General features: G+C 36.0%; 2 protein-coding genes across 2 annotated transcripts; both read left to right on the top strand.

Moving 5' to 3' along the window:
* Positions 1 to 644: 644 nt before the first annotated feature.
* Positions 645 to 4,301, top strand: slc16a8 (solute carrier family 16 member 8). The gene is made up of 4 exons (XM_067369397.1): positions 645 to 1,178; positions 1,255 to 1,398; positions 3,168 to 3,998; positions 4,115 to 4,301. The coding sequence occupies exons 1-4, from the start codon at positions 962 to 964 to the stop codon at positions 4,282 to 4,284; spliced, it is 1,362 nt and encodes a 453-aa protein (XP_067225498.1). The 5' UTR covers positions 645 to 961; the 3' UTR covers positions 4,285 to 4,301.
* Positions 4,302 to 5,879: 1,578 nt separating this feature from the next.
* Positions 5,880 to 13,423, top strand: pdap1a (pdgfa associated protein 1a). Its single transcript, XM_067369398.1, has 6 exons — positions 5,880 to 6,127; positions 6,514 to 6,596; positions 6,711 to 6,779; positions 8,089 to 8,213; positions 8,297 to 8,448; positions 12,238 to 13,423. Exons 1-6 carry the CDS (start codon positions 6,115 to 6,117, stop codon positions 12,270 to 12,272), a joined length of 477 nt encoding a protein of 158 aa, XP_067225499.1. The 5' UTR covers positions 5,880 to 6,114; the 3' UTR covers positions 12,273 to 13,423.
* Positions 13,424 to 16,266: the final 2,843 nt, after the last annotated feature.

A 16,266-nucleotide genomic window follows, 5' to 3' on the forward strand; every position in this document is an offset into this window, starting at 1 on the left:
GAGTGGCTTAAAAACAATCAAAAAATTGTTCTCAAGCTGATATTTTAAATATCTGGAGGATTCCACTTTCCCTTGTGACCACTCATTCTAGTGGTTTCATTAATTGTGATATACAGATTTTGCATTTAGACATGTTTACACAAAACTGTCCAGTTTTAAAACTTTTGCATGCCTAAAAATTTACTAATTGAAGAGATTCTGTTAAACACTAGTGTTAGTATTATAGTAAATAGACATTCATGTCTAGATTCACATTTAAAACAGTAAAGTTGAATTTCAGTAATGAAAACATTTGATTTAAAGCAGTCATTTTAAAAGTCTGTCCCAATTGGAATCTGTCAGATGTCTGTTTATGTCAAAATTTAGAGATTCTGAATCAGATTATATTATGTTAATGCACAAAAGTATATTTTTTAAAGAAAACAAATGTGTCCACACCCTCCTCATTGTACAAATAATGTATCCTGTTAAATTATTCATAATACATTCCTATATATGTTGTCTATATGCAAAACACAAGCAAGAATAAAATCTGAGGTGTAACCAGAGACTTGCATTTGAGAGCAGTGAGGATTCAATCAATTGTAACAAAAAAATCAATAGGGGGAAAAAAAAAATAATATATAGATACTTGATAAGATTGACTGAATATGAGACATTGCACATAACACTTTGTTAACGCTGCTGTATGGTACACATATTGGCTGTCATTTAATGAGTAAGTCGACCTATGACTGTACTTCCTGGGGGTGTAGGGAAATGTGGCATGTGCTCATATACTGACTTCCTCTGCATAATGTGGTGCAGGTGTTGAAAAGCAGCACATGTTCAGTAGTGCATAGGAACTGTTCACAGATATTTACTGCTTCCTTCTGAAAAAGTGTTCTGATCCTATAATTTGATCCAGATAATATAAGAATATTGAAAAAGTTTTGTCTTCTCTTTTGGAGGCCTGAGAACTATGGGAATTACTGTAGAGGTGAGAGAGACAGAAGGTGCCCCGGATGGCGGCTGGGGCTGGATCGTTCTGCTGGGAGGTTTTGTCATCACTGGCTTCTCGTATGCCTTCCCAAAAGCTATAAGTGTTTATTTCAAAGAACTGATGCACGACTTTGGCTGTGGATACAGAGACACAGCCTGGATTTCCTCTATAATGTTAGCAATGCTCTATGGTTCAGGTAATGTTGTCAGATTTATAAAATCTTTAAGATTTTCATAAAAGTATTTCAGTATATTTATTTTCATTTTATCCAGGTCCAGTCTCTAGCATCATGGTTAATAAATTTGGATGCCGGCCAGTCATGTTCATTGGAGGATTACTGGCTTCAGGGGGGATGATAAGTGCATCTTTCACTACTAACATCATCCAGCTTTACCTCACTGCGGGTGTCATCACAGGTAACTAAAAGATATTTGAGATCAATTATTATAATTCTAAATATAAACAGTTATTTCCAGTATTTAAATTTATTTTTAACTGTTTGTACTCTGTGGGGAGTTTTCAGTGACTCTTTCAGCACATTACATCGTTACGCTTAGTAGGTGGCCAAATGTGTCGTTATGAGTGAGTCATTGAATCGTTCATTCAACCAATTCATTCATATACATTGATTAATTCAGGACTAAAACATCTTCTGTGCGTTGCTCGGTGGTTGATTTTGTTTTGATTTGTTTGAACTATTTTCTTTGGTGAAACAAAAAAAAGTAACTGTAGGGGTGTGACAATACCCTCATGTCATGATTTGATACAAATCACAACACTGAACTCACTATACAATATTATTGCGATACTCCAAGACATATGGTAAAAGGTTAACAAAAATGTACTGTTAATTAAAATACTACATTTGGTATTACAGTGGGGGTGGAAATGAATAGGCTTGGACTTGGTGCTGGTAACCCAATGCAAAGGACTTTTTACTGCTAACATAAGAAATGGCATTATCAGGACCTTTGAATATTGATTGAACTACACAATACATAATGTCACTATCCACAATACATTTTGTTGCATTTTTGTATTCCGATATATTGTGACACGATATATTGATACACTCCTAACTGGTAATATGTCTTTAAATATGTCTCTAAAATGTAAGTTACTCAGCATTTTTAATCAAATTGAGAAATAGCAATCGTGCTGTTAGTCTGAATATCAGCACAGGTAATATTGCTGAAATATGGAAAATTCCACTCTCTTGACATTCCAAACTGTAAGAAAATGACTATGAGTAAAAGACTGTAAAAATGCTGAGGTGAAAAGCTGTCAATTGGTTTACAGAAAGTTTCTGTATATACGGTGAATAACTGTAATAGATCTAATGGTACATTTAATGTAATTTTACGGTAAAATACCGTTAAATTCACAGTTTTTGGAAGTGAAAAATAACAATTCATTGTAAAATTTACAGTGAAAAAACGTAAATTGACATTCCCACAATTCCCTGCGTTATGTACATTAGGGTTTTATGTTACATCTAATGTTGTTAAATTGATGTGTATTGCATTTTTAAAATTTCATGCATGTTACCATGATGGTGTTTAGTGTGTGTGTGTAAATGAAACTCTGTGCACCTTCTATATGTTAGTGTAGTCCTTCTCAACTTGTGGAAAATCTGCTTGTGATGAACTTTGATTCATCATGTGACTCTTATCACCACTGTGTTTGGTGACTGTCAGTATATTATAAAAGTACAAAACAGATATTAGTACTTAATTAGGTTGGTAAATTAACATTATATCAGTTAATGAAATGCGTTATTTTACCGTAAATTTAACAGATTTTTTTTTTACGTCGCTACTGTATTTTTTAACGGTATAGTTCTGGCAACCACAGCTGACGTTTTTTTACTGTAAATTTTACTGGGATTTTTTTACAGTGAATAACTTTCTTCTGTGGAAAAGCATGAATGTGAATGTGATATTTCTAACATTTTGATAAATAAAATTAATAATTGTTAAGTTAATATTGACTATATATTACCTGTTACTATAATTCATTTTGCCAAATGAAGTCAAAGCAAAATCGTACATTGGGCGTATTAATATTGCTACACACATGGCAAAGCTTTGATTATAAAAGAAAATACTTACCAAATACCAAAAACGTGTCTGGATGTCAGTGTAGTTGCATCCATTCTTAATGCATTTTTTTTCTCTCTTTAAAGGTCTCGGACTGGCTTTGAACTTCCAACCATCCCTGATTATGCTGGGGACTTATTTTGACAAACGCAGACCACTTGCCAATGGACTGGCGGCAGCTGGAAGTCCTGTATTTCTGGCAGTTCTTTCTTCTTTAGGACAAGAGCTGCTCAACCGTTATGGATGGAGAGGAGGCTTTCTCATTACCGGTGGTCTTCTGCTCAACTGTTGCACCTGTGCAGCTGTAATGAGACCCCTGCAACGTAAAAAAAGGACAGTGATAGCCTGTTCCCAAGAGCTCAAGGAAATGCTGCCTCCTGAGGCTGGACAAGAGAATATCATTTGTGAAAACAATAATGATAAAAAGCCCACAAAAAAGAAGCTTTTGGACTTCAGTGTACTTTGTAACAGAGGGCTTATTATTTATATCATTGCAAAATTTATAGTTGCCCTCGGCCTATTTGTTCCGACTATTCTCTTAGTCAACTACGCTAAGGACCAAGGAGTGCCTGACCTGGAAGCTGCATTTTTGTTGTCTATTATAGGATTTATTGACATCTTTGCTCGTCCCACATGTGGCTTAGTGGCCGGTTTAAAATGGATTCGACCCAAGATGGCTTATTTCTTCAGCCTGGCCTTGCTCTTCAATGGTCTAACAGATGTTTGTTCAGCTAAAAGCACAGACTATAAGGGACTTGTTATCTTTTGTGTGTTCTTCGGGCTGTCTTATGGCATGGTGGGTGCTCTACAATTTGAAGTGCTGATGAGTATAGTGGGAACAAGCAGTTTTTCCAGTGCACTTGGCCTGGTGCTGCTCATTGAGGCAGTGGCTGTGCTGATCGGACCACCCTCTGCTGGTGAGTTATGATGAAAACATGCATTTAATTGAATCATTAGCTATGAAATTGTAGTGTTTATGATCTGTTGGTAAATGTAATTAATATTTTTCCTTCATGTATTTTTTCCCCCACAGGTTATTTGGTGGACAAGTACAAGAACTATGAATTGATTTTTTACATGGCTGGAGGAGAGCTGATCATCGCTGGAATATTTCTTGCTTTTGCATCATTCTTTTGTCTTAACCAAAAGAAACACAAAGACTCACAGCAGAAAAATCATGGTGATTGTGGCAATCAATCTTAAAAGATAAACAGTGGAGAGAGCTGAAGAGTGTGACATTCACATTCAATTCATTTTTTTTTAGTTATATGTGTTAATAAAATTAGTGTCTTGTACTGTGTGTGAGTGTGTTCAGGTTTTCCTAATTACAAAAAATAATTCCACAATCAACAAAACCACTTTGGTTCAATGAGAAATAAGGATACTAAAAAGGAGAAATCTTGTTTAAAATATGTGACACATTCTTAGAAATTTTATTTTTATATTCATGTTGGTTTTATGTGCTATACTTCTGTATATATGTAATAATTTTATAAATTATAGTTGAATCTACATAGAATCAATGCTATTGCTAACTAATTGTTAACCATTGTTTTCTAAAGATGAACAAAAGTCTTATGGGCTCTGAATCACATGAGAGTACTTAATATACAAAAAAATCTTCTTTAGTACTTAATCTTAAGAACATCTAAGTGTACTGCTATTTTGAGACACCATGAAATATGAACTTAAATGTTCTTTTAATGTGCTATCTCTGTATTTAAAAAATGTATTTTGTTACCACTTGTAGTATACTTGAACCTATAGTGTACTAAAAGTGGTAACTAAATAAATTTTTTAAATACAAGGATATTAAAAGCACATTTTAGTTCATATTTCATGGTTATTTCAAAATAGCACAGTTGAGTACACTTAGATGTTCTTAAGATTATCTTAATAAGTACTAAAGAAGAATTTTTAGTATATTAAAGGGATAGTTCACCCAAAAATGAAAATTCTCAGGGCATCCAAGATGTAGGTGACTTTGTTTCTTTAATAGAACACAAATGATGATTTTTAACTTCAACCGTTGCTGTCTGTCAGTCGTATAATGGAGTTCCCATTGACATGCATTATACGACTGACAGACGGCAACGGTTGGAGTTAAAAATCATCATTTGTGTTCTATTAAAGAAACAAAGTCACCTACATCTTGGATGCTCTGAGGGTAAGCAGATAAACATCAAATTTTCACTTTTGGGTGAGCCATCCCTTTAAGTAAAATTAGTGTGTGAAAATAGAGCACTTTAAGTACATTAGCTATAGAAATGCACTTTTTTCACCAGGGTGTATGAATTTCTTTGTTTTGCTGAACACAAAGGAAGATACGTATTTTGAAGAATGTCGGTAACCAAACAGTTGACAGGGAACCATTGACTCCTATAGTATTTATATATTTTTTCATACTATGGAAGTCAAAGTTGCCCCAAAACTGTTTGATTCCAAACATTCTTCAAAATATCTTCCTTTGTGTTCAGCAGAACAAAGAAATTCATACAGGTTTGGAACAACTTTAGGGGGAGTAAATGACAAAATTTTCATTTTTGGGTGAACTATCCCTTTAAAAAAAAAAAAAAAAAAAAAGTTAAAACGAAAATTAGAAATGTTTCCTTGGCCACTAACTGAAATAAGTTAAAGCTGAAATAATAAACTTTGAAAATATAAAAATAAAAGTTAATTCAAAATATTAATAAATACTATAATGGTATAGGGTGTAACGAATATTACGTGACATCGCATTGGCTAACTGCCTCTGTCGTAGAAACCATTTTGGATTTTGATTGGCCGACCCAGCATTCAATCATCAACAGTAAAGTCGTTGACGTCGTTCTCAGGAAGCGGTAGAATGGTGCTTTCAGCGGTATCATTTTGAGTCGACGAGGTTGCGTAATATTTAACTTTAAAATAGACATTTTGTTTTAGAAGCTGACAGAACATATTAAAGCTATTCATTTCTTAAGGGTATATTAAATTTTAGGACCAGAAATAATCTTTTTCCTTTGAGGGCTTTCATCGTCACAGATTGTTTCCACGATGCCAAGAGGAGGTGAGTATCATGCGCCTGCCTGATCGCTATTTTACCTTTTCAAACATACCACCAGAGCCAGTATTCAAGTAAATAAAACGTATGAAAGGGAAATATGAAGTTTACGGTGAATATAAGACCCTTGGGGATACCGTTAGTGGTCACAGTGTCTCTATAATGTGCAAATCACGGTGGAAAAAGAAGCATGTACGCTAGTATAAACTCAGGCCATGCTGGTCCAGTGCAGTCACATGTGATTGTCCGATAAGTCGACAATTTCACCGACGACACTTGTTCATGCTTAGCCTAATTATGGCATTCAACATCTCTATATATTATCATCGCTTCTTAGAGTTTTTAATATATATTTATTTTATTTTTTTACTTTACCATGCCCACCATCTTAGGCAGAAAGGGCCATAAGGGCCGTGGGAAACAGTTCAGCAACCCTGAGGAGATTGATCGGCAGATGAAAGCTCAGAGGGAATTGGTAAGTGTATAAGTGTTCGTCCTCTGTCACTTACATGTAGTTGCCATAGTCCTGAAGGTGACGTTTGCTCAGCATCCGTTTGTATAATGGAAACTGTGATTGTTTTATGTGTAGGAGGCGAAAGAAGGGGCTGAACGTGGAAGTTCATCAGAATCTGAAGAGGAGAGCAGCAGTGACGATGAAGTATGAGGTTTTAATTCAATTCACTTAAAGGGATAGTTCTCCCCAAAAATGAAAATTCTGTCATTTACCCCCCTCGTTCCAAACAAATGAAGATATTTTTAATTAAACCCAAGAGATTTCTTTCCCTCCATTGCTTCAAAATGTTCATAAAGACATTGTTAGCTTAATCCATATGAAATGAGTGGTTTAATCCAAGTGAAGAGACTCAATCACTTTATAAGTTAAACATATATTATTTAGGCTTTTATTCACCTATAAAAATTGATCAACACACATACATGGAGCACGTCAAATATGGTAAACAGAAGCTCAAGCACGTCTTGATGTGCAAGAACCAATGAGGTTTGTTCTCACGTCAAGTAAACACGTAAAAGCCTAAATTAAATTTATTTATCATATAAAGTGACTATTTCTTCAGAAGGCTTGAATTAAACTGCTCATTTCATATGGGTTAATTTCACAATGAGCATTTTTACATGCACATCAGTAAGCTGAAAACGCAAGTAAACCACGTTTACATGAATTTATTAATAAATCGTGTTATTTCCCTGTAGTGATGTCAAAAATAATAATTTGCGAGTTCATTCCCAAGTATTTCATACATATTATGTCAGTTGTGATGTTAAATAAAGCTTGCAACATGACAGCAAGAAACTTAAGGCTCTATATTACTATCATGCTGTTACAGATATTTTCTTCCTCCTTTACTGCAAAAACGCTCGCTCTGTTTGGATGCGTTTGAATCTACATTAAGTATGTGTTTGTCACATAACACACATGCGCACTTCAGTAAGCTGACAGAAAGCAGGTTCATGCGTTTACAAGTGACAAAAAACTACCTGTTGTGACTGGTTTATGCTAAAGCCGTTTATGACCTTACTCCGATAAAAGAAAATGGGTTACCGCCTTTAAATGACCACATTCGTTATTAAGCATAATTGGCTTAAGAACGTGCATGTAAACGCACTTAATGTCTTTTTGTACATTTTAATTTGTGAACTTTTGCTTGGGCTTTCAATTGCAGACAAAAATGAGAGAATATTGAACTATCTTCATATTCATATATCTTTAATATCTTGTTTTTTAAAGATGAACAAAACATTTTTTTTTTTTTGAATGACATTTTTTTGAATGTTTTGAATGACATGAGGGCAAATCATGAAATTTCATTTGTGAGTGAACTTTCCCTTTAACACAAATTATGGTTGTTTGTTCTAATAGGGCAATTGTTTTATAAGTGATGGTGCTGCAGAGGCTGTTTCTGATTTATGAAGTTTTAATTAACTAATGATTTGATTTCTTCTCTAAGCAACCTAAAAGGAAAGGTGTAGAAGGACTTATTGAAATCGAGAACCCGAACAGGGTCGCCCATAAAAGCAAGAAGGTTGTGGAAATAGATGTCAACGCACCTAAAGAGCTCTCACGTCGAGAAAGGTATGTGGGATAGCATACGCTTGAGAACCTTAGAGTCAAAAAAATTGTTCTTACATTTATATATGCTGTGTTTCCCTGTGTAGGGAGGAGATTGAGAAGCAGAAGGCTAAGGAGAGATACATGAAGCTGCATCTAGAAGGGAAGACGGACCAGGCCAGGGCAGACCTTGCCAGGCTGGCCATTATCAAAAAGCAGAGGGAGGATGCAGCAAAAAAGCGAGAAGAGCTAAGGAAAGGTGAGCTGATATCATTGCATCTTCTGATGCAAGATCAATGAATGACAACCTATATAATGGATGAAAGAAATTATGTAGCTTCCCGTTTAGTTGTGTTGAGAGATGCCTAAACCAGGGCCTGAGACAAAATTGGCCCGTCTTGACTTTTGATATCACCTGCCATCCCATATAAAAAAAAAACATGCTATTGAAGCATATCTTTATTTCTATTTTTTTTTTATTTTTTTTTAAACCTTTTTGGCATCAAATATCTGGATTTAAAAAAAGGTATATTTTAATATAATATACAACCCCAATTCCAGAAAAGTTGGGACATTTTCTAAAATTTAATAAAATCAAGTATGTTTTTTTTTTTTTTTTTTTCCCTTCATTCTTTTTAAACTTTATTTAACTGACAAAAGTACAATGAAAAAAATTGCAATGTTTTCACTGGCCAAATTAATTGTATTTTGTAAATATAAACAAATTTTAATTTTGATGGCTGCAACACGCTCCAAAAAAGTCAGGATAGAGGCAAAATAAAATATTATAGATTATTATTATATTATATGCAATTATATTATATAGATTATATTATAGAATATGCAAAATAAACTGTTTTGAAGCAGTCCACAATTAGTAGGTTAACTCGTAATGGGTCAGGGTATTGTTTTTGGGTATAAAAGGAGCATCAACCAGAGACTTGGTCTTAGTGAGCAAAGGTGGGTCATGGCTCACAACTTTGTGTCAAATTTCATGAGAAAATTGTCAAACAATTAAAAAAAAATAACATTTCTCAATGAAAGATAGCTGGAGACCTCTGTTGAAATGTCCATGACCTTTGATCCCTCAGATGGCATTGCATGAGGAGCCATCATGCTACTGTTTTAAATATAGACACATAGGCTCGGGAGTACTTTGGAAAACCGATGTCACTTAACACAGTCTCCTGCTGCATCAAGTAATGCAACAAGAAAAGCTAACATCTGTTATGGAATGAGATGCATCAGTACAAACGGTACAGGTGACTTGCATATGTGTGAAGGTACCATTGATGTGGAGGCTTGTATAGGGATTGTACAGAGACGTATACTGCCGTCAAGATGACATCTTTCCTGGAACGCAAGACAATGTCAGGCCTCATTCTGAACGTGCTAAAACAAGAGTGGTTTCTAGACACTACACTGTAGAAGGGATGTGCTTGACTGCCTGCTTGTAGTCTAGATCTGTCTCCTATTGAAAATGAATGGCAGACAATGATGACCACAGACTGCTGAGCAGCTCTCTTGTTTCAGGCGAGATTGGGCAAAAATTCCACTTGTAAAACTGCAAAAGTTGGTATCCTCAGGCCTAGTGTTGCACGATATACCGGTACTAGAAAGGTATCGCGATACCCTGCTTTTAGAAACGGTACGGTTCTTCATTTTATTAGTACCGGTACTTTGAGTGCCAGCTGTATTTCCTAATGTGCGACAGCAGGGAGCAGTGTGTGTGCAGCGCGCTGCTTCTGAGGCACATTGAGTGCGTGTTTATTCCTGTCAACTGCGCAACGGCAGATGCACAAAGCAAAATATGGCATTATTTTGCTTACATTGCCGACAGTCAGGGCAAGCCCACGGACACCACAAAGCCCGTCTGCAAAATACGTTACAAAATAACGCAAGCGAAGGGAGCATCCAACTTGCCAAACATCCCGATTTGTACAGAGAATTTAAAGAGCGACAGGTTAGTGAATGTGATACCAGCGTTATGTTTATGCTCTCAAAAATTAAATGAGTGTTATTTATATTACTCATGCAAGCAGACATCCGCAAAGAGGTGTATTATTGAGTCTAATAAGTGATATCTGGTTGCTAAAATAAAATTAATTTTAAAAAACAAATATGTGAAGGGACTATACAATTATATTAAACCAATTTATGCTTTAATAACATTGCTCTAATTATTTACAGTAATCAATATTCTCACTGTCAAAACACTTACATGCAGGGCTTGATGACAGCCACTCCCACTAGCCACTTTGGCGAGTTGAATATAATTTAAGTTTACAGCCAAATGGTCGTCGAAGATCGTCGTAGCACAAAATTACAATCCAATCACACAATTCGTTATTTACATGCAGTTAGTGAAGGAGGGATAGGCGGAATTGCGCTGAATGACACACAACAGAAGCGCTCTCGCTCTCTCTCTCTCTCTCTCTCTCTCTGTCTGTCGCGCGCGCGATCAGTTTTCCACGCGTCTGAATAGTCAAATACACGTGCACACAGATGTCTAAATGTCCATCATGTGGAGTATCTCGCGTGAATACAGTCGGTTATGGCTTAAGTGGACGTAAACAGGTGGGTAATAACTGGATATTTGTCAGTTACGTCCATGCATTCAGCAGCCCAATTAAATAGGCCTGTCCATCATTAATGTTAATCAAACAACAAAACCTGTTAAATATGTTAAATAAACTTAGTGTATCTGAAAAAAGATTATTTTTAATTTACTACTGTTTTTGTAATTTGCTTCTTTGTTCTTTTATATAGCATAACACAAATAACTTGTTCTCATACTAGCTCATGCTCATACATTGTCCACCTCTTGCCCACCTGTACATACCAGCTGATATAAAATGTAATCTTGATTTGGGTGGTCAGTCTGCATTTAAAAGTTTGAAAGTGTTTTAAATCTTCTAAATCAAGTAAAATGACTCAAAAGTAATTTAAGCATAAAGTCAGCTTTAATCATATAAAATGTAATTTACCAACATCAAAATTGTGGCCAATAAAAATGCTAGCCACAGTTCTGTCATATGTTATTTATTTACTTTTCCTACTGTTTTAGGTTTTTGCCATAGTATCGTTTAAGTATCGGTATCGTGATACTGAAGTTGGGTATCGTATCGAAGTCAAAATTTTGGTATCGTGACAACACTACTCAGGCCTGGTTTCACAGACAGGGCTTAGATTAAGCCAGGATTAGGCCTTAGTTCATTTAGGACTTTTAAGTTTTATTAATATGCCTTAGAATATTTTAAAATATGTCAGTTGCTTTCAGTTCAGACAGCCCAAACATGCATTTTAGTCTGGGGCCAGGCTTAAGCCTTGTCTGTGAAACAGGAGGTCAATTTTTCAAATATTTAAAAAGTGTTAATTAAAAGAAAAGGTGATGTGACACAGCAGTATACACGCCTCTGTCCCAACTTAGGAGTGTGTTGCAGTCTTCAAAATCATAATTTGTTTCTATAAACAAAATGCACTTAAGTTGGTCAGTGACAACTTTGAAAAACTTTTCTTTGCATTTTTGTCAGTTAAATAAAGGTTAAAGAGAATTAACAAATCAAAGATTTTTATTGCATTTTACAAAATGTCCCAACTTTTCTGAAATTAGGGTTGTAGTTTGGTATACTGCAGTTTTTATTTCCGGCCCATGCCCCTCAATCAAGTTGCCCCTCAATGATTTTTGGCCCTTCATTGTAAAAAGTTTGTGCACTTATACTCAAGATAATACTGATGGACTGGTTATGGATAAGGGATAGTCATTCTGTCTCACCCTCATGTTGTTTCAAACTTGTTTGCATTTCTTTCTTCTGTGGAACATAAAAGAAGATATTTTGAAGTATGTTGGTAGGTAAAGAGTTTTGGTTCCCATTGACTTTCATTGAATGGACAAAAAATACAATGGAAACTTTTTATTACAAAGGGACAAAAAGCTAACTTGATAGAGGTCTGCGCCGAAAGTAAATGCCCCCCCCCCCAATTCCATTTTTAGGCTAACTATCATTTAAATGACTAGTATTGACAACCTGTCTCTATTCTTTTTCAGAAAAAGAAGCAGAAGAGGCAAAGTCGAAACGCTAGCCCAAGCAGCATCATCATCACAGGACAGGGCTTTTCTGGGGAGGGAGGGAAGGGAACTAGTTGTTTAGAGGAAACAGCTCAGGGGTATCCATACATGTCATCCTTCCATCCATCCAAGGTTGGAGGGGTATTTGGACATTTATAGGAAGTCAAATGGGAGGTGGTATACAGTGTTGGAGTTTGTTTGGTTTTTAATTTTCAAAACCACCAAACTTCGCTCACTTTATCCCTCCCCGACACATTCACTGTGCTCAGACTCTAAAGCTGCTGGAGTTTACTCTCAAACTCTACATTTCTATAATGTTATCACCTTTAGATTAGATTGGGATGTTATGGCAGAGTGAGGTAGTGTTGGTCAGGTGTACTCACGTGAGCTGTGGTTTTCTGATGGGGAAGAAGCAGGTTGTAGTGTGGAACAGTCTAACACTAAATAGACATTTAATCTCTATCCATCGAATGATATCAACACGTGTACTGTCTGTAATTTTGACCACCTTTGTGGCCTCATTCTGTTTAGGTGCAAAACAATGCAGCTCTAGTAATTTTAAGGTTGTTCCTTGGTATAATCAGGATGTGCTTGGACATAATGCTGCAGGTTAGATTCTCATTTATAATGTTGATGTTTTTAAATACTTAAACACAATATAATTCAATCTTGGAACAAGGCGTCACTATGAACAGGACAGTATTAAAGTAACTGCCTCGGCACAGCTGACTGGGCTGTTGCATGTCTCCGCAACACCTCAGGACCGAGTATTCACCACTTCAACTTCTATAATGCCCCTTTACTCAGGGTTGTACATTTCTCTTGAAGTGGGACCCTTGTTTTTGTCACAACCAGACCCACTGGTGTGTCCTCAAAATATTTTGAAGAGTTTTATGCTTTAGCCCGCTGCTGGGACCCGACTTGCCTTGACTGTTTAAGGAAAGCAATATTACCTTGATAATGCTGATGGTGCAACTTTTTTTCTTTTTTCTTTCAGCTCTTAAACACAATTATTTACAAAGTGTTTTAACATTTGTAATGCATTCATCAGTACAGAAATATGTATTTACTTGGGGGTATTGATATGAAGTCAGTGGAATTCCTTATTTGAAACTTTGTTGTATACAAATAAATGAATTGGTAAATGAATAAAGTGTTTTCTCCTGTCAAAGTGTCTGTACTTTTGCATTGCAGCAGTGGGATGTTGATTTTACACTATTGATGTAGTGAGTGTGAGCAGAATTTTTTTAGCTTCATTTTGATCACCTAGTAGTGATAAGGCAATTCAAAAGCATACTTTTTTAGTATATAGATGGTATCTTTAATGTTTTAATGCTGCCTTCACGTGCTATCGGAAGTCTCATAATTCTCACTTCTGAAGTGATTACGAGCTCATCGCATTCAAGTTTCAAAATGGGAGGGCGTTCATGTGCAATTTTTACTTAGGAGATCGTATTTACGATAATTCCGAGAGCAGCATTAATACAGAAACGAAAGCTATGGGAAATGAGTTTAGCAACTCTTTCAGTTTAGACGTTGTGTTGACTGTTGACGTTGAGAAATCAAAAGTTGGTTAAAAGTGGCTGGAAATGATGAGATCTGCAGGTTAATGATTTTTTGTAAGCGTTTCTTTTTGTATTCTTAGCGATCATAAATATGTGTGTAAATGACCTCATATCCTGAAGACAAAGAGCGCATGTCAAGTGATGCCGTTGCTTTTCTCAACGCTGAAGTGGGTGGACCAATCACAGGCGTTTCAAATTTTCAATACTGTGTATAATAATTGAGCAATGATTTATTATTCTAAAATGAATCAATAGGATTTTCACGAAAATATCAGAGATTTCGTGTTATTTATGTATTTGATAAATTCGTGTTTTTTAAATGACATCACACCAGCTCTTCTAGCTTCCAGTTTTACTTAAAATCAATTTTAAAGTCAATTTAATTGTATTCAAATCCCATAATGGCCTCGGATCAAAATACATGGGAGGTATGTTTTATACAACGTTTCCGAAGAAGAAGAAGAAAAAATGCAATGCTACGTAATGAGTAGGCCTAACGTTACCTGGCTGCAATAAATAAATAACGTTACATTTTTAAAAAATAAAAAGACCAGGGTAACCACAGTTTGCCGTGATTACTTGTATTTTTTATTATTGATGTTTTTTTATTATTAATTTACTCTTGATTTGACAGCAAAAGCGATGTTTGTTGCAGAGGGCTCCCTGTAGGAGGCTCCATCTCCCCTTCATATTTAGGACCTTCCACTGGTTTCAGTTCATTATCTTAACCACAGTGTTTCCCAAGGTAGTTATTTGTGATGACCCACCTTACATGATAAAAATAATTTCCCCTTTCACCTTTCTTTCACATCCTGCTGTTTGCACACACAAACAGCACATTTGTAATAATGTGATGGACAATTGATTTCCAAAGGTTGGCTAAGGTAAGGAAGGGTACCTTTATTAATGTCACAGTGTAAACAATGGTGAAGCAAACACTGTTTTCAACATTGATAGTAGAAAGAACCATTATTAATAGTTGAGCACTAATAATAATTGATAATGACCAATAAAGATTGGATAACAGATGCTGAAAAAAATCTTTGCCATCACAGGGATAAATTACCAACATTTTGAAATATATTAAAAAGAGTTTATTTAGTTTATATTAATATTTTACAATATTACTGTTGAATTATTATTTTTGAACAAATAAATGCTGTCTAGTAAGCATAAGTGACTTCTTTCAAATATTGAAACATCTTAATCTTTCCATACAGTCATGTGAAAAAGAAAGGAAACCCTTTAGAATTTTATGGTTTTATGCATCAGAACATAATAAAAATCATCTGGTCTTTAGCAGGTCTTAATTAAGTAATTTAAGTAATTAAGTAAACACAACCTCAGATGAACAACAACAAATGACATATCACACCATGTCATTATTTATTTAACAAAATAAAGGCAAAATGGATGACAAACTAAGAACACTCTATGATTCAGTTGCTTGTAGAACCACTTTTAGCAACAATAACTTTAAGTAATCGTTTTCTGAATGACTTTATCACATGATTCTAGAGGAATTTTGTCCCGCTCTGCTTCAGTTCATTGAGTTTTTTTCAGCCCAGCTTGAGCTGGCGGACAGATGGCTTCACATTTGACTTTAAATTACTTCAGTATACAGGGGGGTTCATCATCGACTCAGTGACTTCAAGGTGGCCAGGTCCTGTGGTGTGAAAAACAAGCCCAAATCATCACCCCTCCACCATCATGATGAACAGTTTGGTATGGGGTGTATGACGGGCATGGCGGGGGAGAGCCGTGAGGGAACGGCGCGAGGCCGCCCTCGAGTCTCTCATGGAGGAGCTCAGGAGGCATAAAAGGAGGAGCGACGTCAGTGAAGGACGAGAGAGGACCAGGCCTGGACTTTATTTTATGTTTTATTATGTTTGTGTGGCCGGCAGACGTCCGCGAGGGTCTGCCGGCATTACTTTCGTTTTGTTCTTTGTTTATTTTGGTATTACAGTTTTGTTGAATGTTCGCCGGTTCCAGCCTCCTTCTTCCCACATCTACTAACCGTGTTACAGGGTGTTTCCACACTGGTCTCATCTGTCCAAAGGACATTGTTCCAGAAGTCTTGTTGCTTGTTCAGATGCAACTTTGCAAACCTAAGCCATGCTGCCATGTTCTTTTTAGAGAGAAGAGGCTTTCTCCTGGCAACCCTTTCAAACATTCCACACTTGTCCTGTCTTTCTAATTGTACTGTCACGAACTTTAACATTTAACAGGGTGTTTTTTGCAATTTCATGAAACCATCGTTCTGACGACTTCTCTAAGCTTCTCTAAGATCGCTGCTGATGTCTTTCCTCCTTGGCATTGTGTCAACACCCATCTGAAGGCTCCAGACCAGCAAACTGCAAAAACTTCTGCTTTTATAGAGGTGGTCACGCTTGCTGATGATCAGATAATCAAAGACATTTGATTAGCAGTGCCTGACTGTTAC

The sequence above is a fragment of the Chanodichthys erythropterus genome, chromosome 19, assembly GCF_024489055.1.
Source record: "Chanodichthys erythropterus isolate Z2021 chromosome 19, ASM2448905v1, whole genome shotgun sequence".
NCBI lineage: Eukaryota > Metazoa > Chordata > Actinopteri > Cypriniformes > Xenocyprididae > Chanodichthys > Chanodichthys erythropterus.

Coding starts and splice junctions, on each gene's coding strand:
- slc16a8 (XM_067369397.1), top strand. CDS start 962: ATGGGAATTACTGTAGAGGTGAGAGAGACAGAAGGTGCCCCGGATGGC. Junction 1,179..1,254: donor AGCAATGCTCTATGGTTCAG/GTAATGTTGTCA, acceptor CATTTTATCCAG/GTCCAGTCTCTAGCATCATG. Junction 1,399..3,167: donor CACTGCGGGTGTCATCACAG/GTAACTAAAAGA, acceptor CTCTCTTTAAAG/GTCTCGGACTGGCTTTGAAC.
- pdap1a (XM_067369398.1), top strand. Junction 6,780..8,088: donor AGAGCAGCAGTGACGATGAA/GTATGAGGTTTT, acceptor TTCTTCTCTAAG/CAACCTAAAAGGAAAGGTGT. Junction 8,449..12,237: donor GCGAGAAGAGCTAAGGAAAG/GTGAGCTGATAT, acceptor ATTCTTTTTCAG/AAAAAGAAGCAGAAGAGGCA.